General features: G+C 38.2%; 1 protein-coding gene across 1 annotated transcript; it reads right to left on the bottom strand.

The window, feature by feature from the left end:
• On the bottom strand, positions 1-26976 carry CXHXorf58 (chromosome X CXorf58 homolog). The gene is made up of 9 exons (XM_061179093.1): positions 26971-26976; positions 23244-23379; positions 22144-22243; positions 18487-18581; positions 17962-18073; positions 7558-7689; positions 3027-3256; positions 731-893; positions 1-177 (listed from the first exon to the last, which is right to left on the bottom strand). Exons 2-9 carry the CDS (start codon positions 23357-23359, stop codon positions 1-3), a joined length of 1125 nt encoding a protein of 374 aa, XP_061035076.1. The 5' UTR covers positions 23360-23379; positions 26971-26976.

Raw genomic sequence — 26976 nt, 5'->3', positions numbered from 1 at the left:
TTAACATGATGGAGAATTATTAATATACAAGTCTTGACACCAGGCAAATAATTCCTTTTCCTCTTTTTCCAATTCGTCATCTGACATGAGTTCATTAACTTTTACAATGTCAAAGAATGGGGTGGAGAAGACCATCGTCTCTTTTTGCTTTGTACCTGGTATGTCCATTTTTGGTTCCTAGGTAGAATTATAAATAAAAGCGGAAAGTGTTTTATATTTGGTTTTTACTATTTTATGTTTTTTATATTTGACTGTTCACACTTAGCCTCATCTCAAAAAAATATATAGCAGATTTTTTTAAAATTACAAAGTAAAACATGAATACACGTTCATTGTAAATATTCCTGCAATGTAGTATACTGAAGCCGACTTTCCACACTACAGCTCTTAATAAGTGTAAATAGAAATGACTTCCACTTTGAGAAAAGCACCATTAGTGATGTGCTGAATCAACAGTGCCAATATACAGAAACAGTAGGGTTTTTGCCAACTCATGCTGATGTGGAGTCAAAATGGCTGGTATTTATCAGAATAGCTACTCATATTGTTTAAGAATTTTTAAAATATGCGTTACCAAGAGGAATGTAGCTTTATACTACCCAAGGTATATACCAAATGTATGTGTTTCATCCTTGAACTTGTAGATTAGGAAAATTCTACTTAAGGAAGTAGAATTACTTACAGTTTGAATATTGTCCAAAACAATGAATTCAGTACAAGTTAAACTTACAGTCCCTGCAGAAGTAATTTTTTCTTTAGCCATCTTATAAGCTTTTTTCATTTTTTCAACTTTCATTTGAGCTTGCTGGGATCGACGACCCAGATGTTTAATTTGACTTTGCTGTTGGTAGGGCCGATATAAAGGTTGAAGACTTGATAAGGATGAAGGGCACCTAGAAAATATTTGTAGTATAGACAGAAAAATTGTACAAAATAAGCAAGTTCCAAATTTTATTAAAGCATCCTCTGGTAAATATATCCTAAACCTGTGCTTGGAGCAATACTGCACGTAAGTTTTTAGGCCAAAGTTATCATTTCTGCTTGAGTTACATAGCATAGTTCTTTGCCACTTATGAAGGTGTATAGATGACGTTTACAACAATGATAATGAAAATTATAAAATGTTATATCAATTTAAAATCAGTCTTCCTGGAAAATACTGTGTAGTAGCCATTTGAATCTTTTGAAAAGATATACTATATACTAACACCAAAAAGTATTAAATTTCATAATGGCTGAGACAAGTTGTTTTGATCAGTGTTGGGACCAGACACAGTTGGTGCCATGCTCATAGTCCCCTTGGCCATAGCACACACTGGCCTCACTTAGCCTGAGAGCTTTCTTATGAAAACAAGAGCCCATGTGCAGGGAAAGGGCCCCAGAATTAATACCTCCCCTCCTAAGCTACCCTTAACCAGTGACTGATGGGTGTTGGTGTATAAATATCCCAACTCCCTTCCCCTCTGTGGGATAACTTGAGTTGTGTGTTCTACACTGGCTAGGACATTCCCAGGAGAGATTAAGCTCCAGTTACCCACAGTGACAACCTGCTTGCTAACATACACTGTTTTGGCTGCCTGCTCTTCCCTGTTTCACTTCTCTACCCCCTCTCATCAGTGGTTCCTGGGATCACCTCCCAAATAAACTACTCATACTCAAATACTTACCTCAGGGTTTGCTTCTGGGAGATCACAAACTTTGAACTGCCTTCAAAAGAGCCTTTAAGAAAGTACTTTTCCCTCTTCAGTTGATTTAGAATTTGGCTACTTATTTGGTTCTTTAAGTGACTCATTCTAGGATAATCAGTAGCATGAGTCTAAATAGCAGGGAGCCTACAGTTATATATGGTGGCAGAGAAAATTACATCATTTATTTGACCTTGGTGGTAACAGGGTTAAGTTCCATATTCAGTGCTTAGACGGATGAGTTAGAGAAAATCTATTTCATGATGACAGACTGCGCCCTACACTAGGCCATCTGTCTGGCAAATGTATAGCCTTGATCATAAAATAAATGGGCTAAATTATGTTATTGGGTCAGCACCCACTCATCTCTACTCCTGAAAAAAAAACAACCAGTGTGTTTGCCTGACAGTGGGTCACCAGTGTCTTTTCATGTACTAAAGGAGTATTTTTCATTTCAAATATGACTGTGTGAAATAGACTACGAACAGGTCCTCTTCAGTCTTATAATCTCTTTCATTTTCTTAAGAAAAAAGCTTAATTTGTAAATAAGATGGGCTAGGTGAGACTTGGTAATGGAAAGAAAAAAGGAAGATAATTGGTGCAGTCATAGTCTGTCCATGTTGTTTCAAATCATAACACAGTCTATTTTGCTACAACATGTTCTTTTATAATGTGAAATGGTGCACATGTTACTGGTAAAGAAGGGAATAATGTCACTGTAATTTATATGCAATTTATCCTCTGCAAAGGGAGCCAGAATATCAAGACTAGAATTATAACCTTCAGCGGAAAAGGAAAAAGTTCTCCTCTGTGCAGCATGGGCAAAGGGAGCCCTTTTGGCTGCATTCATGAAAACAAGAATGAGCACCAGCACCTAGGGCTCTCTCCCCAGAGAGGCACTCCCCCGCACACACACACAATCCACCCTTACTGCCCTCTTCCCTACTCCCTGCCTTGAGCGGTTCATGGTTCTTGGCAGGTCACACTGCCTCTCATGTCCACTTAAAAGGCCACCACATTGGCCCAGGGCTCCACTTCCATCTGCACTGTCTCGGTGCCCACTACCTGCTCTAATGAAAGAGTCGCCAGCATTTTCACTCTATTGTACATTTTTTATATTTGCTGTGGTGGCCTGTCTGGTGGTACAAGGTATCTTCCCAGGTACCAATTGTCCTTTTTGTTAGTGCTCTGTTTGCAAAGTTGCATAAGTCTTGAGCAATCTGCCCCAACCCCTTTTTCCCCATATGCTCTGTTATTATTTTTCGTGAGCTATTTGGCAGAATGTGAACATTTCCAGAAATGCCCCTAGTATTGTAACCCCAGTGAAGGATCACTTTTTACCTAACTTGAGAAACAATCCGTAGCTGGTGCTGACGCATCTCTTCTGTTTTTGGTCTTTGTACTAGATACTTCATTTCTTTTTTTAGACGGTTTGAGATTATTCCAGACTCTGCATAATCAACTATGTCATACATTATCATTGTCCTGGGAATGTTTTCGAGATTTAATCTTCGCCAATAGTTATTTCTGCCACCAGAAGATGCAGGGCTCTCATCCAGAAGACTGGAATACTATATGGAAAAAACAACTAAGCATGATTGGCTGTGGTGCTCTCGAATGTTTTTAGACACATTTCCCAAGGATCCACTCAAATGTTACTTCATGCAAAAGCATTCCTTGATCCCGTCTCTGAACTGTATTGGTATCTCTCTTCTATGACTCTTATTACTGACTACTTGATGTTCTAGCTATCTGTGTATGTTTTAGCTCCCCTACTGTGACAAGGCAGGATCCTTGTCACACAGTATCATGCACATAGTACCACGCTCACTAAATATTTATTTAATGCATAAACACTAAATCTTTAAGGCAAATATAACTCAGATAAATTAAACTCAGGATGGGCCTGAAAGTTGAAAATAGCTATGTGATCTACATACCTGGCAATGCTTGTTCATGACATGCTTGCATTGAAAGGACATTTGTACAAACCTTTTTAGAAATAATTAGTTCACCTCTGGGGCTAAGTGGCAAATTTCACTATTTTCATTTGGAGTATTTGTAGAAATCCCACTTTTGTTTTTTTAATTTAAAATATCAAATTAGGAATTTAAAAATGTAAATATATATAATCAATTCAACCTTATAAATGTTCATTCAAGAGATAGGAATAGGGCAGGAGGAGCTACAATCCTGGCATTTAGGGTATAACACACGTACACTCTCTCTCTCCCTCTTGCGCTCTCGCACTCACACACGTACAGGCAGTGCTCCCTTTGTATCATTTAGGCACGCACGAATTTCAATCAATCACCACCATTTCGTCAAATAAGCTCAGTCCTTCAATAACACAGTTCAAATTTCAGTTACCACAGTATAACTGAGTTAAATGCATAAAGTACAAACTCTGCTGCTAGCTCTTCAGTCCATAGATTACTACATAAATAACAGATGTGCATGGTGGTAGATGACAAATCACATCAGTTCTTTCGAAGTGTGTCAGTGATTGGTCACTGTAGATCTGCTTTTTAGTTCACTCACAGACAGCAAAGAGTGTAATTGTGTTACCTCTTTGTCTCCCAGTGATAAACCCATGTGACATTTTACAAATAAAGATAAACAAAAGAGGGAAAGGTCAAACAAAGAAACAAAAAGTGGTAAAGCTGGAAGTGAAGTTCAAATCAAATGTAAATAGAGTTCTAGAAGAAATAGGTGACCATGGGGATGCTGACACTGCCATCATTCAAGACACTGCAGAGAGGCTGCTAGAGGAATTTGGTGAAGGTGAACTTACTAACATAAATGGGGAAAATGGCACTGCTGAAAAGGGTAAAGTTTTCTCAGAAGAAGTAATGGCAAAAAAGAAACTTCATAATAAAGGAGCTCTGAAACATTTCATAACATTCAAAGTACAAAGGATAGGGAATTCCTTGGAGGTCCGATGGTTATGACTCGGTGCCCTTACTCCCAGGGGCCTGGGTTTGATCCCTGGTGAGGGAACTAAGATCCTGCAAGCTGCGTGGTGCGGCCAATAAAAGTACAAGGATAAAATGTTGGCAGGTGATCCAAACTTAGAAAGGAGTATGACAATTTGCCAGGGCATAGAGAAGATGCTCACTCCTTGTTGTAAATTATATGAGAACAAGAAGGTAAGCACTGTTTAAACTACTCTTGATAAAACGATTTTTTTACAGATTTATTGAGATTCACATCTCATATAATTCACCCATTTAAAGTATATAATTCAATAGTTTCTAGTATAGTCACAGTTGATGAGCTTTTTACAAAGAAATAAAACATTTTAAATTCTGAATGTTTCTAATGTTTTATAGTGTACTAAATAAATGTTTTGCTTTTTTCCATTTTCCTATATATTTATAACAGAGAGTAAGAGAGTTTTTAATGTTTTGATAAGATTTTTTAAAGGCACGGAACAATCACGATTTTTCCCATTGATGATTAAGTTTGCTCTGCATGGTTTCAGCTTGCACGGTCCTTTTTATGGCCCTGCACTACCATGCAAAGTGAGGACTGCCTGTATATTTTATTTCCCGACAGTGGAATGGTAAAATGGGTAAACATCTCAGAACTGTCAATGATCTGCTCTGCACCTATTAGCTATACGACCTTGAGTAAGTTTTTAAAACTCTCATTAAGCTCCATTTTTCTCATCTCTTAAAGGGTCACATAATTTACAAACTTGGAGATAAAAGGAGATAATATGCATTTAAAGAGCTAAAAACAATGCTGTGTCCATAAAGGGCTCAATAAACGTCAGCAATCATCAGATCTCTCTCTTCCAATATGTCTATCTGGGAACTTCTTTCTATGACACCAATCCTTGGCATAGGGACAATCTGGAAGTATGCCACCCATGTCCTTAGCAAAGATAGCTGACATCCCCAAGCTCTACTTATTTCCTGGTTCAGTCCCTGAATCTTCTAGGTTAATGCTCTAAAAGAAAGATAACACAATTGGGAGTCTCTAAAGCACCGCATTAATTTCATGTTTCACATGCAAGCAACTGGGTGAACAGTTAAGGCCATATATTATTATTATTATTATGAGCTAGAATTTTGGGATACCTTGTTGCTTTAGAACTTATAAAACAGGGGTAATAATAGTACCTACTTCTTAGGGTTGTTATGAGAATAAAAGGAGTTGTTATTACACCAGCATTTGCTATTATTACTATTCAGGTATCTAGTTTAAGTTCCCTGATTCAGCACTGCTGTCCGACCAGTTATGCAAACCAGAAACCTAGAAGCCATGTTGGACACTTTCCTTTAGCTTACCTCTCTGTCCCCAAGGCCCACTGCTTTTATTCTCTAGTTATCTCTTGCATCTCCAGCCTCACAGCCCTAAACCAAGATAACACCATCTCTCCTAAAATATTGCAGGAATCTCCAAACTAGAAGGAGGCTCTTGCTGTCTTCTAATCCCTTATCTATAATACACTGCAGCCAGACGGATCTCTTCACATATTAGATTAGGTCACCTCATTTCCCGAAACACTGCACCAGCTTCTCATTGCACACAGAATCAAGGAAAAAAATAAACACCTTACTATGGTCAAAAGCCCTGCATCATGATCTCTTACCAGCCCTCTAGCCTGACTGCATACCACACCTTCCGTGCTCTCCCTTCAGGCCCACAAACCTGCTTTCATGCCCTGCAGTTTGTCCTGCCACAGAGCCTTTGCCTGGGGTGCACCACCCGTTCAGCCGCAGACCGAGGCTGTGACACATTGTTGATTGCCTGCCTATCACCCACTTCCCTCTTCTCCCTTACTTATGGAGCCCCGATTTTTTTTTCACATATGGAACAGACATACGCTCTGGGAAGGAAGGCCCCAGCACATGAACCATGATTGTTCTAAGTCACATGGGAAACGATCCCATTTCCCTTTACAGTGATTGGTTTAGGGGGAGCATGTGATCCAGTTCTGACAAACGGGACCTGAGAGGAAGTCTGTTGGGGGCTTCTGGGAAAGATTTTTCTTCTTGAGATTTAGAGAAAATGATGCTGAGTCCTCTTCTTCCTGCCTTTGAATGTAGTTGAGAATGTGATAGTCATCTTGTTACTATGTGAAGGAAGCTGAGAGGACTGTAGAGAAGCTGACCAACAACCCTGATGTGCTTGAGCTGCGACACTAGCTATCCCAGGACGGACCTGTCCAGGGACTCCCTAACATGGGACAATGTCCTTTATTGTTTAAGCCTCTTGTGGTTGGGGATATTCTGTTCCTTGTAGCAGAAAGCATCGAAACAATAATAGACCCCTTCATTACTCGGTCAAATCCCCGTCATGTACTCTTTTTAGCACCATGTATTTATTTTTGATTTTGTTATTGAGATAAAATTCACATAATATAAAATTTACCATTTTAAAGTATAAAATTCAGTGTTTTTTTTTTAGTAAATTCACAATATCTATCACTACTAATTCCAAAACGTTTCCATCACCCCCGAAAAAAACCCTACATTCCTTACCTATCACTCCCCAGACACAAAAAGCCACATATTATATGATTCCATTAATATGAAACATCCAGAACAGGCAAATTCAGAGAGACAGAAAGCAGATTAGTGGCTGATAGGGGCTGGAGTGACAGAGGAATGGGGAGTGACTGCTTAATGGATGTGAGGTTTCCTTCGGGGTGACAAAAATGTTCTTAAACTAGACAGTAGTGATGTTTGCACAACACTGTGAAGGTACTTAATGCCACTGAATTGTACACTTTAAAATGGTACATTTTATATTGTGTGTATTTCACCACAGTAAACTGATACATGATTCTTTCTTCCTGGAGGATAGGGTCACAAGGCTTATTTTGTTGTTTGTTTTCAATATCCAAATCTAAATTCCTTACTTGCATGTAATCTTTCAGGGTGACAATATCTATTTCATCAGTTATTTTGAACTTCTGGAAAAGACGTTCATCTTCCATAATTTGATGATAAAATTTCTTTTTCCCCATTATTTTGCAAGCATCAACCACAGCCTATAAAGAGGAAAAAATACTTTTAAAATAGTAGTATAATAGCAATAACTATCAGCACACACTTTACATATTTTTTGAGACAAATACATCAAATATTGTTCCTTTCTTCTAGTAGCTTGCTATTCAATAAAAAGACTGTATTTACAAAGAAAAGATTATATAGATTTTTAAACCACTTAAAATTTGTTTCCATAACCATATCTAAATAGTTTTAAAATGTAGCTAGAGGAGTAGCTGAGTCCACAATCCTCAGAAGACAACAGGTTTTTTTAAAAAAAAAGTTTTTCCCCCTGAAAAAACATTATTTTCCTTTAAAAAACAAAACAAACTTCTAACGTTATTCATGCTGTGAATGCAGAGAAAGCTTATCTGGTTATTAAACAGGTTGCCCTAGGAACCGCAATGAAAGGTACTGGGGCCAGCTCTCTTTTATGTGGTTGTTAATATCTCGCCCTCAAATGGAAACATGTACGGTCTCAGAGGGCTGAGACCTCCCTCTCCTTTAGGCTTTTCTCAGTAGCAAAAGAGTAGCAAACAAAGGTTTTTTTTTCTCTCACAAATGTCAACATTTTCTACTCAAGGAAAGCACCTGAGAGGGCAGAGACAGAAGAATCACAGAAAACATGGAGGCTCGAATCCAGTCTGGCTGTATTTGCACCATACCCTTCCACGTATACCTATCCTTGTGCTAAGAGCTATACATAGACTGTGAATAGAGAATTAAGTGCTTCCCCACCCTCCTTCCCACCCCCCGTAAATATGTGCTGACTATTCTAATACATATTTATATTACATATCTGTGCTTCTGGCCACAAAGCTTATGCTTATGTGAAGGGAGACTGGCGTAGATGAAAATTCAAGCATCATTTGATTCCAGATCAGTTTCTTTTTTCCTTTGTATCTCAGAATGTGATACTGTGAAAGTATGGGAACTCTGTGTTTTAATGCTGATATAAGACCATAGAATAGTGGTTGAGACAGGACTAAAACTCGGAATCTCTGTTTTTACTTAACACGCAAAATAATAGCAAGCCTTAATGTACTTCTTATTCCAATTCTCACTTTTGTTATCCAGAATATTTCCTATTTATTTCTTTATTTAAATTCCAAAGCTTAGAACACAGACACATAGGGAAAGTGAAAGAAAATATTCAAATGGTTGTAGTTTGATTCCTAATGCACTAAATCGAAGGGACAGAAACAGTTTACTAAAAATGTGATGGAACCTTCCTTTAGGCAGATCATTTTGGCTTTCCGTTTCATTAGTTTCTTTAAACACTATGCATCTAAAGAAAAGGCAGTATTGGCACATATCTCCATTATGCTTTCTTGCAATTTATTTCCTGTGGGTTCTAATTAACCATCCCCACAGTGACACTAAAGGTAAAAGCAAATAGTTGTACGCTGAACAGGTCTGAAAACCATATAATTTCTGCCTTGAGAATTTCTTTAGATATATTTTACTAGCTCAAGTTACTTAGAAAAGGTATTTCTTGTCAGTTCCTACTCTACTCCACTCAGCCACCACCACCAATCTCTCCAAGCCCCAGTTTCCTTATTCATACAGTGCCTCAGCTGTGTGGCTCAGGTGTGTCAAGCCCATCCCAGGCTCTCAGCCAAAAATACCCCATGCCTGGCAGCACAGGGCAGGCTTGTTGCCCACTTGTGACAGGGGTTTGAAAAAAGTTTGCCCTCCAGTGGTCAAGATGTTCTTTCTCAGACATTTGCCGTGTATGGCCAGATTCAGGAAAGTCCTTCTGGATAGGAAGGGATGGGAATAAAGAGCCCAGCCCCAGGAGAAAGGGAAGGGGGAAAACTAGGCAACGATTCCAGGAGAGCAGCCAATCAGACTAGGATTCAAGAGGCAGGTTCCATTCTTGGTGGGCGACTCAAAGGGTCAGAGGGGGGCATCTCTAAACTTGACTCCTCCCCTGATAGCCAGCATCACTCCCCCACAGCCCTGCGGCTACCTGCTGGCCAAGATCTACAGTTAGGCTTGTCAAGCGGAAATATGGAGAAGTGAAGTCTCAGTTCTGGCCCGGATGAGCCTCTCCAAGTTCCAGCTTTCACACAGGCAAAATGGGAATGACATGTACCTCATCAGAGTTATCAGGGGGCCATATAAGAGAATGTATTTAGCAGGGTTCCTGACACAGAAGTGGTTAAGAGCATGGGCTCTGGAGTCAGGCTCACTGGGTCTTGATGTCAGTTCCTTCACTTTGTAGTTGTGAGACCTTAGGCAAGTTACTTAGTCTTTTTAAAATGAAGACAATAACAGAATCTACATTCTAGAGTTTATGAGAATTAAATGATAATGCACATTAAATGTTTAACATCATACTTGATAGTGCTCAATAAGGGCAGCTATTATTAATAATAATGTTTTTCCTTTTTACATAAATGCCCAATCCTCAAAAAGAACAGGGATCTTCAATTTAAAATAACAATTACTGGATGCTAATGTTTAAGAATTGTCAATTACCCAGAGGTGTCCAGGTCATGGGGGAGGGCACCTTTAGGACAGTGCTTGTCAGACTATATTGTGCCTAGGATCATCTGGGGGTCTGGTTAAAATGCATAGGCTAATTTAGTGGGTGTGAGGTGGGGCCTGAGAGCCTGCATTTCTAATAAGCTCCAGGGGATGCCATTGCTGCAGGTCTGCAGACTACACTTTATTTTATTTTTTATTTATTTAAAAAAAATTTTTGTTTTAGAAAGATTTTTTTTATTTTTATCTTTGCAGACCACACTTTGAGTAGCAAGGCTTTAGAATATTCTAAGTATAGTTGGTGGACTACGATAGTGACAACCCTCCTTAAATAAGCATAGCTCTGAAAATAGATCATCGAAGTAGGTAACTGAATTGAGATCTCTTTCTTATACACATGGCTATCCAATTGTTCTAGCACCATTTAAACTGCCTTCACACCTTTGATGAAAAGCAACTGATCATATATGTGTGGGTCTATTTCTGAACTGTCTGTTCTATTTCATTGATCTACATGTTTGCCTTTTTGCCATCACTACACCTTTGGGACTACTATAGCGTTTTTTTTTCTTTATATTTCCACTCAACTTTTATGTATTTTTTTTTCTTACTAGTCATCAATTTTATACACATTAGTGTATCTATGTCAATCCCAATCTCCCAATTCATCCCACCACCCCCACCCCCAGCCGCTTTCCCCCCTTGGTGTCCATACGTTTTTTCTCTACTTCTGTGTCTCAATTTCTGCTCTGCAAACTGGTTCATCTGTACCATTTTCTAGGTTCCACATATATGCGTTAATATACAATATTTTTCTCTTTCTCACTTATCTCACTCTGTATGACAGTCTCTAGATGCATCCTCGTCTCTACAAATGACCCAATTTCGTTCCTTTTTATGGCTAATATTCCATTGTATATATGTACCACATCTTTATCCATTCGTCTGTCGATGGGACGAAGCAACTTAGGTTGCTTCCATGACCTGACTATTGTAAATAGTGCTGCAATGAACATTGGGGTGCATGTGTCTTTTTGAATTACGGTTTTCTCTGGGTATATGCCCAGTAGTGGGATTGCTGGGTCATATGGTAATTCTATTTTTAGTTTTTTAAGGAGCCTCCATACTGTTCTCCATAGTGGCTGTATCAATGTACATTCCCACCAACAGTGCAAGAGGGTTCCCTTTTCTCCACACCCTCTCCAGCATTTATTGTTTGTAGATTTTCTGATGATGCCCATTCTAACTGGTGTGAGGTGATACCTCATTGTAGTTTTGATTTGCATTTCTCTAATAATTAGTGATGTTGAGCATCTCTTCATGTGCTTCTTGGCCATCTGTATGTCTTCTTTGGAGAAATGTCTGTTTAGGTCTTCTGCCCATTTTTGGATTGGGTTGTTTATTTTTATAAGACTGAGCTGCATGAGCTGTTTATATATTTTGGAGATTAATCCTTTGTCCGTTGATTCGTTTGCAAATATTTTCTCCCATTCTGAGGGTTGTCTTTTCGTCTTGTTTATGGTTTCCTTTGCTGTGCAAAAGCTTTTAAGTTTCATTAGGTCCCATTTGTTTATTTTTGTTTTTATTTCCATTACCCTAGGAGGTGGATCAAAAAATATCTTGCTGTGATTTATGTCAAAGAGTGTTCTTCCTGTGATTTCCTCTAAGAGTTTTATAGTGCCCGGTCTTACATTTAGGTCTCTAATCCATTTTGAGTTTATTTTTGTGAATGGTGTTAGGGAGTGTTCTAATTTCATTCTTTTACATGTAGCTGTCCAGTTTTCCCAGCACCACTTATTGAAGAGACTGTCTTTTTTTCCATTGTATATCCTTGCCTCCTTTGTCATAGATTAGTTGACCATAGGTGCGTGGGTTATCTCTGGGCTTTCTATCCTGTTCCATTGATCTATATTTCTGTTTTTGTGCCAGTACCATATTGTCTTGATTACTGTAGCTTTGTAGTATATTCTGAAGTCAGGGAGTCTGATTCCTCCAGCTCCATTTTTTTCCCCTCAAGCCTGCTTTGGCTATTCGGGTCTTTTGTGTCTCCATACAAATTTTAAGATTCTTTGTTCTAGTTCTGCAATAAATGCCATTGGTAATTTAATAGGGATTGCATTGAATCTGTAGATTGCTTTGGGTAGTATAGCCATTTTCACAGTATTGATTCTTCCAATCTAAGAACGTGGTAAATATCTCTCCATCTGTTGGTATCATCTTTAATTTCTTTCATCAGTGTCTTATAGTTTTCTGCATACAGGTCTTTTGTCTCTCTAGGTAGGTTTATTCCTAGGTATTTTATTCTTTTTGTTGCAGTGGTATATGGGAGTGTTTTCTTAATTTCACTTTCAGATTTTTCATCATTAGTGTATAGGAATGCAAGGGATTTCTGTGCATTAATTTTGTATCCTGCAACTTTACCAAATTCATTGATTAGCTCTAGTAGTTTTCTGGTGGCATCTTTAGGATTCTCTATGTATAGTACCATGTCATCTGCAAACAGTGACAGTTTTACTTCTTCTTTTCCAATTTGTATTCCTTTTATTTCTTTTTCTTCTCTGATTGCCGTGGCTAGGACTTCCAAAACTATGTTGAATAATAGTGGCGAGAGTGGACATCCTTGTCTTGTTCCTCATCTTAGAGGAAATGCCTTCAGTTTTTCACCATTGAGAATGATGTTTGCTGTGGGTTTGTCATATATGGCCTTTATTATGTTGAGGTAGGTTCCCTCTATGCCCACTTTCTGGAGCGTTTTTATCATAAGTGGGTGTTGAATTTTGTCAAAAGCTTTTTCTGCATCTATTGAGATGACCATATGGTTTTTCTTCTTCAGTTTGTTAATATGATGTATCACATTGATTGATTTGCGTATACTGAAGAATCCTTGCATCCCTGGGATAAATCCCATGTGATCATGGTGTATGATCCTTTTAATGTGTTGTTGGATTCTGTTTGCTAGTATTTTGTTGAGGATATTTGCATCTATATTCATCAGTGATATTGGTCTGTAATTTTCTTTTATTGTAGTATCTTTGTCTGGTTTTGGTATCAGGGTGATGGTGGCTTCATAGAATGAGTTTGGGAGTGTTCCTTCCTCTGCAATTTTCTGGAAGAGTTTGAGAAGGATAGGTGTTAGCTCTTCTCTAAATGTTTGATAGAATTCACCTGTGAAGCCATCTGGTCCTGGACTTTTGTTTGTTGGAAGATTTTTAATCACAGTTTCAATCTCATTATTTGTGATTGGTCTGTTCATATTTTCTATTTCTTCCTGGTTCAGTCTTGGAAGGTTATACCTGTCTAAGAATTTGTCCATTTCTTCCAGGTTGTCCATTTTATTGGCATAGAGTTGCTGGTAGTAGTCTCTTAGGATGCTTTGTATTTCTGCGGTGTCTGTTGTAACTTCTCCTTTTTCATTTCTAATTTTATTGATTTGAGTCCTCTCCCTCTTTCTCTTGATGAGTCTGGCTAAAGGTTTATGAATTTTGTTTATCTTCTCAAAGAACCAGCTTTTAGTTTTATTGATCTTTGCTATTGTTTTCTTTGTTTCTATATCATTTATTTCTGCTCTGATCTTTATGATTTCTTTCCTTCTGCTAACTTTGGGTTTTGTTTGTTCTTCTTTCTCTAGTTCCTTTAGGTGTAAGGTTCGATTGTTTATTTGAGACTTTTCTTGTTTCTTGAGGTAGGCTTGTATAGCTATAAACTTCCCTCTTAGAACTGCTTTTGCTGCATCTCATAGGTTTTGGATCGTCGTGTTTTCATTGTCATTTGTCTCTAGGTATTTTTTGATTTCCTCTTTGATTTCTTCAGTGCTCTCTTGGTTATTTAGTAACATATTATTTACTCTCCATGTGTTTGTGTTTTCTACGTTTTTTTCCCTGTAATTGATTTCTAATCTCATAGCGTTTTGGTCAGAAAAGATGCTTGATATGATTTCAATTTTCTTAAATTTACTGAGGCTTCATTTGTGACCCAAGATGTGATCTGTCCTGGGGAATGTTCCGTGCACACTGAGAAGAAAGTGTAATCTGCTGTTTTTGGATGGAATGTCCTATAAATATCAATTAAATCTATCTGGTCTATTGTGTCATTTAAAGCTTCTGTTTCCTTATTTATTTTCTGTTTGGATGATCTGTCCATTGGTGTAAGTGAGGTGTTAAAGCCCCCTACTGTTATTGTGTTACTGTCAATTTCCTGTTTTAGAGCTGTTAGCAGTTGCCTTATGTATTGAGGTGTTCCTATGTTGGGTGCATATATATTTTTAATTGTTATATCTTCTTCTTGGATTGATCCCTTGATCATTATGTAGTGTCCCTCCTTATCTCTTGTAGCAGTCTTTATTTTAAAGTCTATTTTATCTGATACGAGTATTGCTACTCCAGCTTTCTTTTGATTTCCATTTGCATGGAATATCTTTTTCCATCCCCTCACTTTCAGTCTGTATGTGTCCCTAGGTCTGAAGTGGGTCTCTTGTAGACAGCATATATATGGGTCTTGTTTTTGTACCCATTCAGCAAGCCTGTGTCTTTTGGTTGGAGTATTTAATCCATTCACGTTTAAGGTAATTATCAATATGTATGTTCCTATGACCATTTTCTTAATTGTTTTGAGTTTGTTTTTGTAGGTCCTTTTCTTCTCTTGTGTTTCCCACTTAGAGAAGTTCCTTTAGCATTTGTTGTAGAGCTGGTTTGGTGGTGCTGAATTCTCTTAGCTTTTGCTTGTCTATAAAGCTTTTGATTTCTCCATCGAATCTGAATGAGATCCTTGCCGGGTAGAGTAATCTTGGTTGTAGGTTCTTCCCTTTCATCACTTTAAGTATATCATGCCACTCCCTTCTGGCTTGTAGAGTTTCTGCTGAGAAATCAGCTGTTAACCTTATGGGAGTTCCCTTGTATGTTATTTGCCATTTTTCCCTTGCTGCTTTCAATAATTTTTCTTTGTCTCTAATTTTTGCCAATTTGATTACTATGTGTCTCGGCGTGTTTCTCCTTGGGTTTATCCTGTATGGGACTCTCTGAGCTTCCTGGACTTGGGTGGCTATTTCTTTTCCCATGTTAGGGAAGTTTTCAACTATAATCTCTTCAAATATTTTCTCGGGTCCTTTCTCTCTCTCTTCTCCTTCTGGGATCCCTATAATGCGAATGTTGTTGTGTTTAATGTTGTCCCTGATGTCTCTTAGGCTGTCTTTATTTCTTTTCATTCTTTTTCCTTTATTCTGTTCTATGGCAGTGAATTCCACCATTCTGTCTTCCAGGTCACTTATCCGTTCTTCTGCCTCAGTTATTCTGCTATTGATTCCTTCTAGTGTAGTTTTCATTTCAGTTATTGTATTGTTCATCTCTGGTTGTTTGTTCTTTAATTCTTCTAGATCTTTGTTAAACATTTCTTGCATCTTCTCGATCTTTGCCTCCACTCTTTTTCGTAGGTCCTGGATCATCTTCACTATCATTATTCTGAATTCTTTTTCTGGAAGATTGCCTATCTCCACTTCATTTAGTTGTTTTTCTGGGGTTTTATCTTGTTCCTTCATCTGGTACATAGCCCTCTGCCTTTTCATCTTGTTTATCTTTCTGTGAATGTGGTTTTTGTTCCACAGGCTGCAGGATTGTAGTTCTTCTTGATTCTGCTGTCTGCCCTCTACTATAGCGTTTTAAGTCTTGGAATCAGGTAGTGTAAATAGTTTAATTTCGTTCTTCTTCTCCAAAGTTGTTCAGGCTATTCTACATCCTTTCACTTGTTTTTGCTTTTGTGTGTGTGTGTGTGTGTGTGTGTGTGTGTTTGTAAATACATGAGAAATGCTGTTGGAAAATGATAAGGAAATGAAACTAGAATTGGATATAAGAACGAGGGAAAAGATGGAACAAAAAAGAATTAGTGAAACTCCCCTCCTTCATAAATGAACTTAGATTAAACATCTGAATGGGCTACAACTGACTTATTTCTTTCACATGGAGAAATAAATAAACTTAGTAAAGTTGTATCAGTTTGCTAAAGACACAGTGTCTACATTCAAAGAGCAAAAAAGTTGAGTGAACTTAAAGTGAGAAAATTTCCATTTCTACAGGCTTTCTATTAACTATGAATCCAAGTATTGCCAGAGTTTGTTTTGAACCTGAACTAAAGGAAAAAGGAATCCTAAACTGTTCTCTCCAAGTTGGGTATGTTCTGATCATTTAAAACCCCTTATAATGTTTAGTGAAAAACTCAAGCTGAATAGTATAATCACATTTTAAAAATAAGAATGAAAAATTTAAAAATATATTTAAATAAAAATATATTTTTATGGAAAAATATGTGCAATAATATGTGTATTTTTATGGAAAAAAATGAAGGATACACAACAAACTATTAACAGTGATCACCCAAGGTGAATGAAAGTTGCAGCACAAAGAAGAAAGGCATAAAGGCATATTTTCCTTTTAAAAAAAATCTCTGTGCTATTTCCTTTTTTTAACAGTTACTTTGTAATTAAAATAAAATTTAAGTTATTATACAGCATTTTAATGCATTGTGATATATACACAGTGCTTTTCAGTCATGGCCTCTAAGGTTCTCATTTGCTCCAGCCTGGGCATAGCAGGGTCTGCCATTAGCTGTCTTGGGAAAATTTCAGTTCCTAAAAAAGCCCCATTATATAACCTCAGAAAAGAAAAAGTTGATGACATTTTATAGGGACAACTATAAGCTTACTCTGTAGATAAATGTGGCATGAATTTATCTCTGGAATGGAGAATAAACATCTACTTTCCCATTTGAAGTCATTCTATATAAATGAACAAATATTAATGTTTCTGAAACACCATATTCCACATGAAACCACTAGTCCTTTTGATACATTTCTGAAACCAAGCTAAATTTTCTCTGATATTGCCTGAGAAGACATAGAAAAGCAGTCTCTTTTCCTTTTCTAATATTCTTCAGAGAATAAATACTGCACATGCTGGATCTGGTCAGAAACTGCCAGGTTGTGTGGTCTTCTCTCCTGAATACATGCCATTACTGATGATTTCAGGTGGGTCATACTTTTCATGTGAGATATTTCCAGAAGGCTACAAGAAAACAACCTTTGATATGTGGTTTATAAAAGGCTAAATATGAGAATGTACACATTTTTCTCAACTATAGTCATATATAAGGGTCAAAGGAATAAAACCTATGCTGTAGATCCTCACTATTAAAAATGTGGTACATGCATCAGCAGCAGTGGCAGCTGCTGGAAGCTGGGTAGAAATGCAGAATCTCAGGACCCGTCCCAGATTTACTGAATCAAAACCTGCATTTTAATAAGATCCTCAGGTGAGTCCTATGCTGTAGACACAATTATGATGAATATTCATGAAAGTTAAAAGTATGAGAACTCATGTAAAAAAGGATAAACATTTTAAAAGTTCCTTTTCAATACTCTAGCACACTTTTTCTAAACATGCTACCAGAATCAAAGAAACAATGATAAAATACCATTAAAACAAAATTGCATCAAATGTTCTGCATAATTAAAAAGCCCTGACCAATAGGCCACTGTAATTCATTATTAACAAACCAAAATTTTCTTACAAAGAAAACTGATGGGTATTTTTTAGGGCCTTATATAAGAAATTCATTCCAAATATTTTTTTAGCTAATAAACAGAGACACTTTGAAACATGATGCTTAAAAAAATACTACCTGCCTGCTGGGCTGTTTAATGGTGAAATAACGTAGTCTGTACACTTTGAATGCAATTCAGATACCGCATAGATGTTAAGAAGCTAAATTAACACAAACTCTACATCATGAAACATCACCTCACTTGATGGCTTTAATAAATTTTTTCCACTGAAATACTTGTAACCAAGGCCTTCAGTATGAAGAAAAATTTTAAACACGATGAAAGGTGGAAATGTTTCGCCACTAAATCTGAAATAAAGACCAAAATTAGTCATTTGGCATCAGGTTTGGGGCTGTTACTTCTCCTCCTTGTACTTAAGATCATTCACATAGTTTTTTGCATGCAGGGTAAAGGCTATACCAGAGCATAAAAAGAACTGATAATGAAACGGATCACAGAGTATGAAAGAGCCACACTTTGGCATGTGTGCTCACAGTTATTCTCATATGTGTGTCAGACTGAACACATCATGAGAGATGAGAGCTACTCTCAAGGCAACTTTTGGCCCAAGAGTTATGCCTCAGTTTCTTCACATAATAAATGTAAATAAGAACAACACCTTTACTTTGTAATTACATATGAGGACTTAAGAAAATAAATTTCTAAGATTCCTTCACGTTAACGAAGTACTGCTTGAAATAAATCAGCATAAAAACATTACCTGAATCTAACTTTACACTTCATGCAAGGATCTTTAACAAGCTCAGCCTCTAAAGGGCTCACTTTCTTCAAAATTTCATGTGTCACATGATGTTCCTGAAATAGATGATGGTGCTATAAATGGAATGCGGTACCCTGCCCAGGCACAATCTATTGAAAATAACAGAGGGGGCATGGCAAAGTGACAGTACACCAGAAAAACGGAGCTGGAGGAATCAGGCTCCCTGACTTCAGGCTATACTACAAAGCTACAGTAATCAAGACAGTATGGTACTGGCACAAAAACAGAAATATAGATCAATGGAACAGGATAGAAAGCCCAGAGATAAACCCACGCACATGTGGTCACCTTATCTTTGATAAAGGAGGCAAGAATATACAATGGAGAAAAGACAGCCTCTTCAATAAGTGGTGCTGGGAAAACTGGACAGCTACATGTAAAAGAATGAAATTAGAACACTGCCTAACACCATACACAAAAATAAACTCAAAATGGATTAAAGACCTAAATGTAAGGCCAGACACTATCAAACTCTTAGAGGAAAACATAGGCAGAACACTCTATGACATACATCACAGCAAGATCCTTTTTGACCCACCTCCTAGAGAGATGGAAATAAAAACAAAAATAAACAAATGGGACCTAATGAAACTTCAAAGCTTTTGCACAGCAAAGGAAACCATAAACAAGACCAAAAGACAACCCTCAGAATGGGAGAAAATATTTGCAAATGAAGTAACTGACAAAGGATTAATCTCCAAAATTTACAAGCAGCTCATGCAGCTCAATATCAAAAAAACAAACAACCCAATCCAAAAATGGGCAGAAGACCTAAATAGACATTTCTCCAAAGAAGATATACAGATTGCCAACAAACACATGAAAGAATGCTCAACATCATTAATCATTAGAGAAATGCAAATCAAAACTACAATGTCATATCATCTCACACTGGGCAGAATGGCCATCATCAAAAAATCTACAAACAATAAATGGTGGAGAGGGTGTGGAGAAAAGGGAACCCTCTTGCACCGTTGGTGGGGTAAATTGATACAGCCACTATGGAGAACAGTATGGAGGTTCCTTAAAAAACTAAAAATAGAATTGCCATACGACCCAGCAATCCCACTACTGGGCATATACCCTGAGAAAACCATAATTCAAAAAGAGTCATGTCCGGACACTATAAAACTCTTAGAGGAAAACATAGGAAGAACACTCTTTGACATAAATCACAGCAAGATCTTTTTTGATCCACCTCCTAGAGTAATGGAAATAAAAACAAAAATAAACAAATGGGACCTAATGAAACTTCAAAGCTTTTTCACAGCAAAGGAAACCATAAACAAGACGAAAAGACAACCCTCAGAATGGGAGAAAATATTTACAAACGAATCAACGGACAAAGGATTAATCTCCAAAATATATAAACAGCTCATTCAGCTCAATATTAAAGAAACAAACAACCCAATCCAAAAATGGGCAGAAGACCTAAATAGACATTTCTCCAAAGAAGACATACAGATGGCCAAGAAGCACATGAAGAGATGCTCAACATCACTAATTATTAGAGAAGTGCAAATCAAAACTACAATGAGTCATCACCTCACACCAGTTAGAATGGGCATCATCAGAAAATCTACAAACAACATATGCTGGAGAGGGTGTGGAGAAAAGGGAACCCTCTTGCACTGTTGGTGGGAATGTAAATTGATACAGCCACTATGGAGAACAATATGGAGGGTCCTTAAAAAACTAAAAGTAGAATTACCATATGATCCAGCAATCCCACTACTGGGCATATACCCAGAGAAAACCGTAATTCAAAAAGACACATGCACCCCAATGTTCATTGCAGCACTATTTACAATAGCCAGGTCATGGAAGCAACCTAAATGCCCATCGACAGACGAATGGATAAAGAAGATGTGGTACATATATCCAATGGAATATTACTCAGCCATGAAAAGGAACGAAATTGAGTCATTTGTTGAGACGTGGATGGATCTAGAGACTGTCATACAGAGTGAAGTAAGTCAGAAAGAGAAAAACAAATATTGTATATTAACGCATGTATGTGGAACCTAGAAAAATGGTACAGATGAACCGGTTTGCAGGGCAGCAGTTGAGACACAGACGTAGAGAACAAACGTATGGACACCAAGGGGCGAAAACCGCAGTGGGGTGGGGATGGTGGTGTGCTGAATTGGGCGATTGGTATTGACATGTATACACTGATGTGTATAAAATTGATGACTGATTAAAAAAAGAGTCATGTACCACAATGTTCATTGCAGCTCTATTTACAATAGCCAGGACATGGAAGCAACCTAAATGTCCATCAACAGATGAATGGATAAAGATGTGGCACATATATACAATGGAATATTACTCAGCCATAAAAGGGAACAAAATTGAGTTATTTGTAGTGAGGTGGATGGACCTAGAGTCTGTCATACAGAGTGAAATAAGTCAGAAAGAGAAAAACAAATACTGTATGCTAACACATATATATGGAATCTAAAAAAAAAAAGAAAATGGTCATGAAGAACCTAGGGGCAAGATGGGAATAAAGACGCAGACCTACTAGAGAATGGACTTGAGGACACGGGGAGGGGGAAGGGTAAGCTGGGACAAAGTGAGAGAGTGGTAGTGTATATATGGACATATATACACTACCAAATGTAAAATAGCTAGCTAGTGGGAAGCAGTCGCATAGCACAGGGAGATCAGCTCGGTGGTTTGTGACCAGCTAGAAGGGTGGGATAGGGAGGGTGGGAGGGAGGGAGACGCAAGAGGGAAAAAAAATTTTTAAAAATAAATAAATTTAAAAAATAAATAAAGCAATGGGTTTGTGGGTCAGACGGTGAAAAAGTGTACACATTTCTCAGAGTTTATCATTTTTTTCAGAGCTGCTAAAATTCGCTTAATGTGACTATTACTAATTATAGATTACTGTAATCACAGGTGATTTTATTAGGAGAATATTTAGTACTATATGAAAGAAGGCTTAATACTCTGCCAGCGTTGCCAGAGTTGTTTCTTTGGGGAGTGGGGGATGTGCACCTTTTTGTTCGTTTGTTTGTTTTTATTCAAATAGGACTATATTATTCATAATGTTCTGCACTTGCCTTTTCACTAATGAGATATTTTAGCTATCTTTCTATTGCAGAATCATATGCAAGGCTGCAAGCCTTAACAGTATGAAAGCACCAACATTTATTTAACCAGTATCCTATCGATGGACATTATAGGGTTTACTTTCTTTGCTGTTACAAACAATACTGCAATGAAACTGTACATAGATTGTAGAATGGATTCCTACAAGTGAAATTGCTGGGTGGAAGGCAAAGGCACTTTTAATTCAGAGATTTTTAGTGCTGGAAGATCACTGTCTCACATCTTCAAATAAGAAATAGATTTTAAAAAAAATCATATTGGTTTCAGAAAAAGACACAGTAGTTACCCATGTTAAAAGTAAATCCAGAAATATTCATTTAGGGTCAACCAAAGAAGAAATCCCATAACCCCATGCAATATTATTACATTCAAATAGAAGAGATTTTAAAAGGTTATATATTCTTTCTTTATTTAACACACCTTTTACCTTGATAAGTAATTATATCTGTCAGAGCAAACAAAAAGCAAAATACATACCGCTGCACAAATTGTACGCTTAAGGAGTTGAAACATTGATTTGTCGAGATGAGATAACCACACTCTCTGTATCGTGTGAGCTGAAATATCTTTATTATTTCTGAGAGGAAAAAAAAGAGCTTAAGATTTGTGAAGTAGTTTTCATTTTCCTAAAGTCTTGGGGAACTCTGAATTTATGCTTCCTCCTCTTGCATCTCCCCATCCTCCACCCTAAGACTGACCTAATGAGGAACATTTGGATGTGGTAATTAGAACTGGTCATCTGCAGAATCTAGCCAGAATGAGGATATGAAATGCTTGAGAATATTTCCCTTGAGATTAAAAAAAATCCTGGCTAAAACTTTATCATCAAAAAAATGTGCTTTCTAAAAACATCCATGACCTAAAATGATTCCATTATAGTTCTTAAAAACACTGTCCAACTAGTTCAAGTGCTAAGAAAATAGAATGTAGAATAGTTGAAGTTACAGTAGGCCCAATTTTCTTCTGGGAGCAGATGACCATGCCCTAGAAAAAGAAACTCCCTTCTCTGATCTTTGTTTGAACCAGGCTCATCCCAGTCAGGTCACAGCATTATTCTACTTTGGATCATGTCCCAGCACTGGCAGATAATAGGGATCTCACTCTCCAAGAACTGCCCCCCCCAACCCCATCATTACCCCTCACAGGGCTACAAAGAGAGGTAGGTACTCCTGTATAATGCCACTGTTGACTGGCAAAGTGCAGACTACAAGATGTAGAGTAGAAAAGGCCTGAAGTATGGAAACAAACCCTTGAATACTAGCTGATGCCATTTATTAGCTGTTTAACCTTCTGCAAATCACTTACCTTCTTCCAGTTGCTACTTCCTCACTTATAAAATGTAATAACAAGACTGCATCACAGGGTTGTGTCAGGATCAAAGAGATGTGTGTTAACATGCTTTGTCAATTATGAAATACTGTAATTATAATAATTATTATTCAATTCACAAGTAATTTTAAAACACACAAAAAACCTCTAATTTACAAAACAAGAAGTGTTTGATGTTAGCTGGGTAAATACCATACGGAAACTGTCCAGTTGTGGAAGATGATACAAGGCGAAAGATGGCTACTTACTGTTGTTTTCCCTTTGTCTTTACAGTATTTGACAAATGTACTTTGTGACCTTTTCCCAAGCGTGGACTATCTGATTTTGGGACACCAGCAACTGATGTCTTTGGGGAATGACTCATTTTCCTCACAATGAAGTACTCTGAAATACATAAATTAAACATTTGAGGTCACAATCTATGTTATTACACTGTTTGGATGAGACTCAAGTGCCATTATGATTGTTGTGCTAATTCCAGAACCCCTGAAAAAGGAAGGTTTCATAGATCTCCTTTTTTTTTTTTGAGTCACGAGTAACACTTTTTTTTCTTTTTTTTTTTTAACATCTTTATTGGAGTATAATTGCTTTACAGTGGTGTGTTAGTTTCTGCTTTATAACAAAGTGAATCAGCTATACATATACATATGTCCCCATATCTCCTCTCTCTTGCGTCTCCCTCCCACCCTCCCTATCCCACTCCTCTAGGTGGACACAAAGCACCGAGCTGATCTCCCTGTGCTATGCGGCTGCTTCCCACTAGCTATCTATTTTACATTTGGTAGTGTATGTATGTCCATGCCACTCTCTCACTTCCTCCCAGCTTACCCTTCCTCCTCCCCGTGTCCTCAAGTCCATTCTCTACGTCTGTGTCTTTATTCCTAGATCTCTTAATGTTGCTTACATTCTTTGTGTACTACAAATATTATGAGGTATATGGGAAAGACAAGTGGATCTATCCATAGCCTTCTAACTGGTCTCCCTGTCTGCAGTCTCTTCCATCCTCCACACTGCAGCTGGAGTTAACTTTTCAGAGCAATAATCCAACCTTATCACTCTTCAACTTAAAATCTTTCAGGGACACCTCATTTCCTCCAAGCTAAAGTCCAGACTCCTTAGAATTGCGTTCAACTCTTTTCACAACCTAGTTCCATTCTTTCTCAAATCTCAAAATATCAACTTTCCACTAGCATTCCTCTCTATACTCTGTGAGAACAAGAACTTCTTGCCAAAATCAATGTTTTACAACTCTGTGCTGCTGATCATGCCATTTCCTCTACCTGGAATGACTTCCCTACCACCAGCAAACATCAATTCATCTTTCAAGACCCCAGCTAATTGATGCCTCTTCTCTGAAGTTTTCCACTGTCTTTTTTCCAGAACTACTGACTACTGTCTCCAAGGTCCCATAATACTGTATATGTTTTTCTTTTACAGTACTTCTCATACTGCATCATAATTTGGTTTCTTGGCTGTCACCCCAACAAGCTTGTTGAAGGCAGGAGGCATCTTGCTAACTATGGAATCCCCAGTGCCTATCAGAGTGGAGGGTTTTTACATGCTTTCTAAAAACTTTTCATCCTGGTTTTACCATGGAATAGCTGTGAGACTTTGGGCAAGTCCCTTAACCTTTCAGTAGCTCAGTTCCCTCCCTGGTAAAGTGAGAGAACGTGTAGTAAGTGATCTGATTCCATCTCTGGTTTTCTATCCTTTGACACATTACTCCAATTTGGAAGCAGCTGCCAAATTCTTAGTCGCTGCTTAGTATCTTGTACTAAACCAGGTCCTCTTTATCTTTTCTTTTGGTGCCATGGACCCCTATGGACAAACTCCTTCTACGAACTATGTTTTTTAAGATGCATAACATAAACTATATGGGATTACAAAAGACTCCAATTATATTGAAATCATTGTCAAAACATTTTCAAAAACAAAATTATAGAAATGTGTCTTCTTTATGCATTAAATAATACGAGAGTGCTAATAATCACTGTACTTGTGAAGTGGTAATGAGCAGAAACGATATTTCAAGAAATCTGCCGTGACTGTAACATGGTATGAAAATACTGTGCTTTCTATGGATGACAAAGTCACAGGTGCTGCTGATACTACTGTGGTTTGTTACCTACACTATAATTGAAAAATGCTAAAGTTCAGTTAGACGTTAGTGAAAATAAAGTTGCAATTTTTCCCCAAGTTCATGTACCCCCAAATTAAGAATTCCTGCCCTAATTTATCACTTATAAGTCACACTTTTATATACATATGACATTCCATTACTGATGCAGAGCCTTCAGAGTCTCCTTAATATTTCTCCTTAGCGATGGGGATGTGGATGGCTTGGAATACACTATTCTCTCGAGAAAGAGAAAAGCATGCCTTGATATCCAGGAGCTGGGGCTTCCCTGGTGGCGCAGTGGTTAAGAATCCACCTGCCAGTGCAGGGGACACGGGTTCAAGCCCTGGTCCAGGAAGATCCCACATGCCACAGAGCAACTAAGCCCATGCACCACAACTACTGAGCCTACGCTCTAGAGCCCGCAAGCCACAACTACTGAGCCCGTGTGCCACAACTACTGAACCCGCGAGCCACAACTACTGAAGCCCGTGTGCCTAGAGCCCGTGCTCCTCAACAAGACAAGCCACTGCAACGAGAAGCCTGCGCACCGCAACGAGGAGTAGCCCCCGCTCGCCGCAACTAGAGAAAAGCCCGCACGCAGCAATGAAGACCCAATGCAGCCATAAATAAAAAAATAAATAAATCTATATTAAAAATATATATATATCCAGGAGCTGGCCTGGCACTCACAGCTGGGCTTTAGTGTTAACCCTGGCTTCCTAGCACCACCGAACCCAGAGCAAAGCCCTGCTTCCTTGAACCCGCCCCCAAATTACCCAACCAAAGCCCAAATCCTAGAATAAATCTTTCTAACACCCTCTTACTGAGATGCCCCACTGTTTCCCAAGGTGTGCGTTTTCCTAGCAGCAACAAGAAAAAAACCCAACTTGTTCAACTACAGATGTGTTCCTAGTGGTCTTTGGCTGGAGGGCAGTGACACTGCACCACAAAAATCCCCCAAATCTTCTGGATGCCTGCCTGGATGGGCTTACACCTGCTATAGGGTTAGAATATAAAATACAGAATGAAATATGAAACACAACCCCATTATGAGCCACTGTAACAATTGTTTAGGTGAGATCACAGGGTTTAAAGGCTGACAACTTAGATTTGGGTCCAGACTTCCCACTTTCCTTCTGTGTGGCCTTGCACATATTACTTGTCTGTGCCTCAGCTTCTTCATCTATTAGATGGGAAGTAATAATCGTGCCCACCTACTTGGGTTGTTGGAAAGAGAAGACGACTATGTATAAGGAGTTTAGTTCAGAGCCTGGCATATAGTAAACGCTATTGGTGGTTGCTACTCTTGTTAATAAGATAATTATTGTCGGGGCCTCCCTGGTGGCGCAGTGGTTGAGAATCTGCCTGCTAATGCAGGGGACACGGGTTCGAGCCCTGGTCTGGGAAGATCCCACATGCTGCGGAGCAACTAGGCCCGTGTGCCACAACTACTGAGCCTGCGCGTCTGGAGCCTGTGCTCCGCAGCAAGAGCGGCCGCGACAGTGAGAGGCCCGCGCACCGCGATGAAGAATCGCCCCCGCTCGCCACAACTAGAGAAAGCCCTCGCACATAAACGAAGACCCAACACAGCCAAAAATAAATAAATTAATTAATTTTTAAAAAAAGATAATTATTGTCATTATTACTTATTTCTACTAGTATTAAGGGACAAATATTTGATTCCCAGTGAGGGACAGAAGCTTAAGTATTTTCAAGAGGAAAAATAAAATGTCAGGTCTTTCGAGATTAAAGGACGTGGCAAATTAGTTTAAATTTAAAATCTTAGAAATGTCCAGCCCAGAGTAAAACAACAACAACAACAACAACAACAACAAAATCCCCACAAAACTAAAAACCTTTTG

The sequence above is a fragment of the Eubalaena glacialis genome, chromosome X, assembly GCF_028564815.1.
Source record: "Eubalaena glacialis isolate mEubGla1 chromosome X, mEubGla1.1.hap2.+ XY, whole genome shotgun sequence".
NCBI lineage: Eukaryota > Metazoa > Chordata > Mammalia > Artiodactyla > Balaenidae > Eubalaena > Eubalaena glacialis.
Note: the sequence above shows the minus strand (reverse complement) of the source record. Positions and strands in the feature narration are given on the sequence as shown.

Bases quoted from the DNA above. Each gene is read 5' to 3' on its own strand.
- CXHXorf58 (XM_061179093.1), bottom strand. From the start codon at position 23,359: ATGAGTCATTCCCCAAAGACATCAGTTGCTGGTGTCCCAAAATCAGAT. The intron at 7,690-17,961 runs GTGATGTTTCAT...TCCTCTTTATAG, and splicing joins TATTAAAGCCATCAAGTGAG to GCTGTGGTTGATGCTTGCAA. The intron at 894-3,026 runs GTAAAAAGTGAT...AATATTTTCTAG, and splicing joins CGGATTGTTTCTCAAGTTAG to GTGCCCTTCATCCTTATCAA.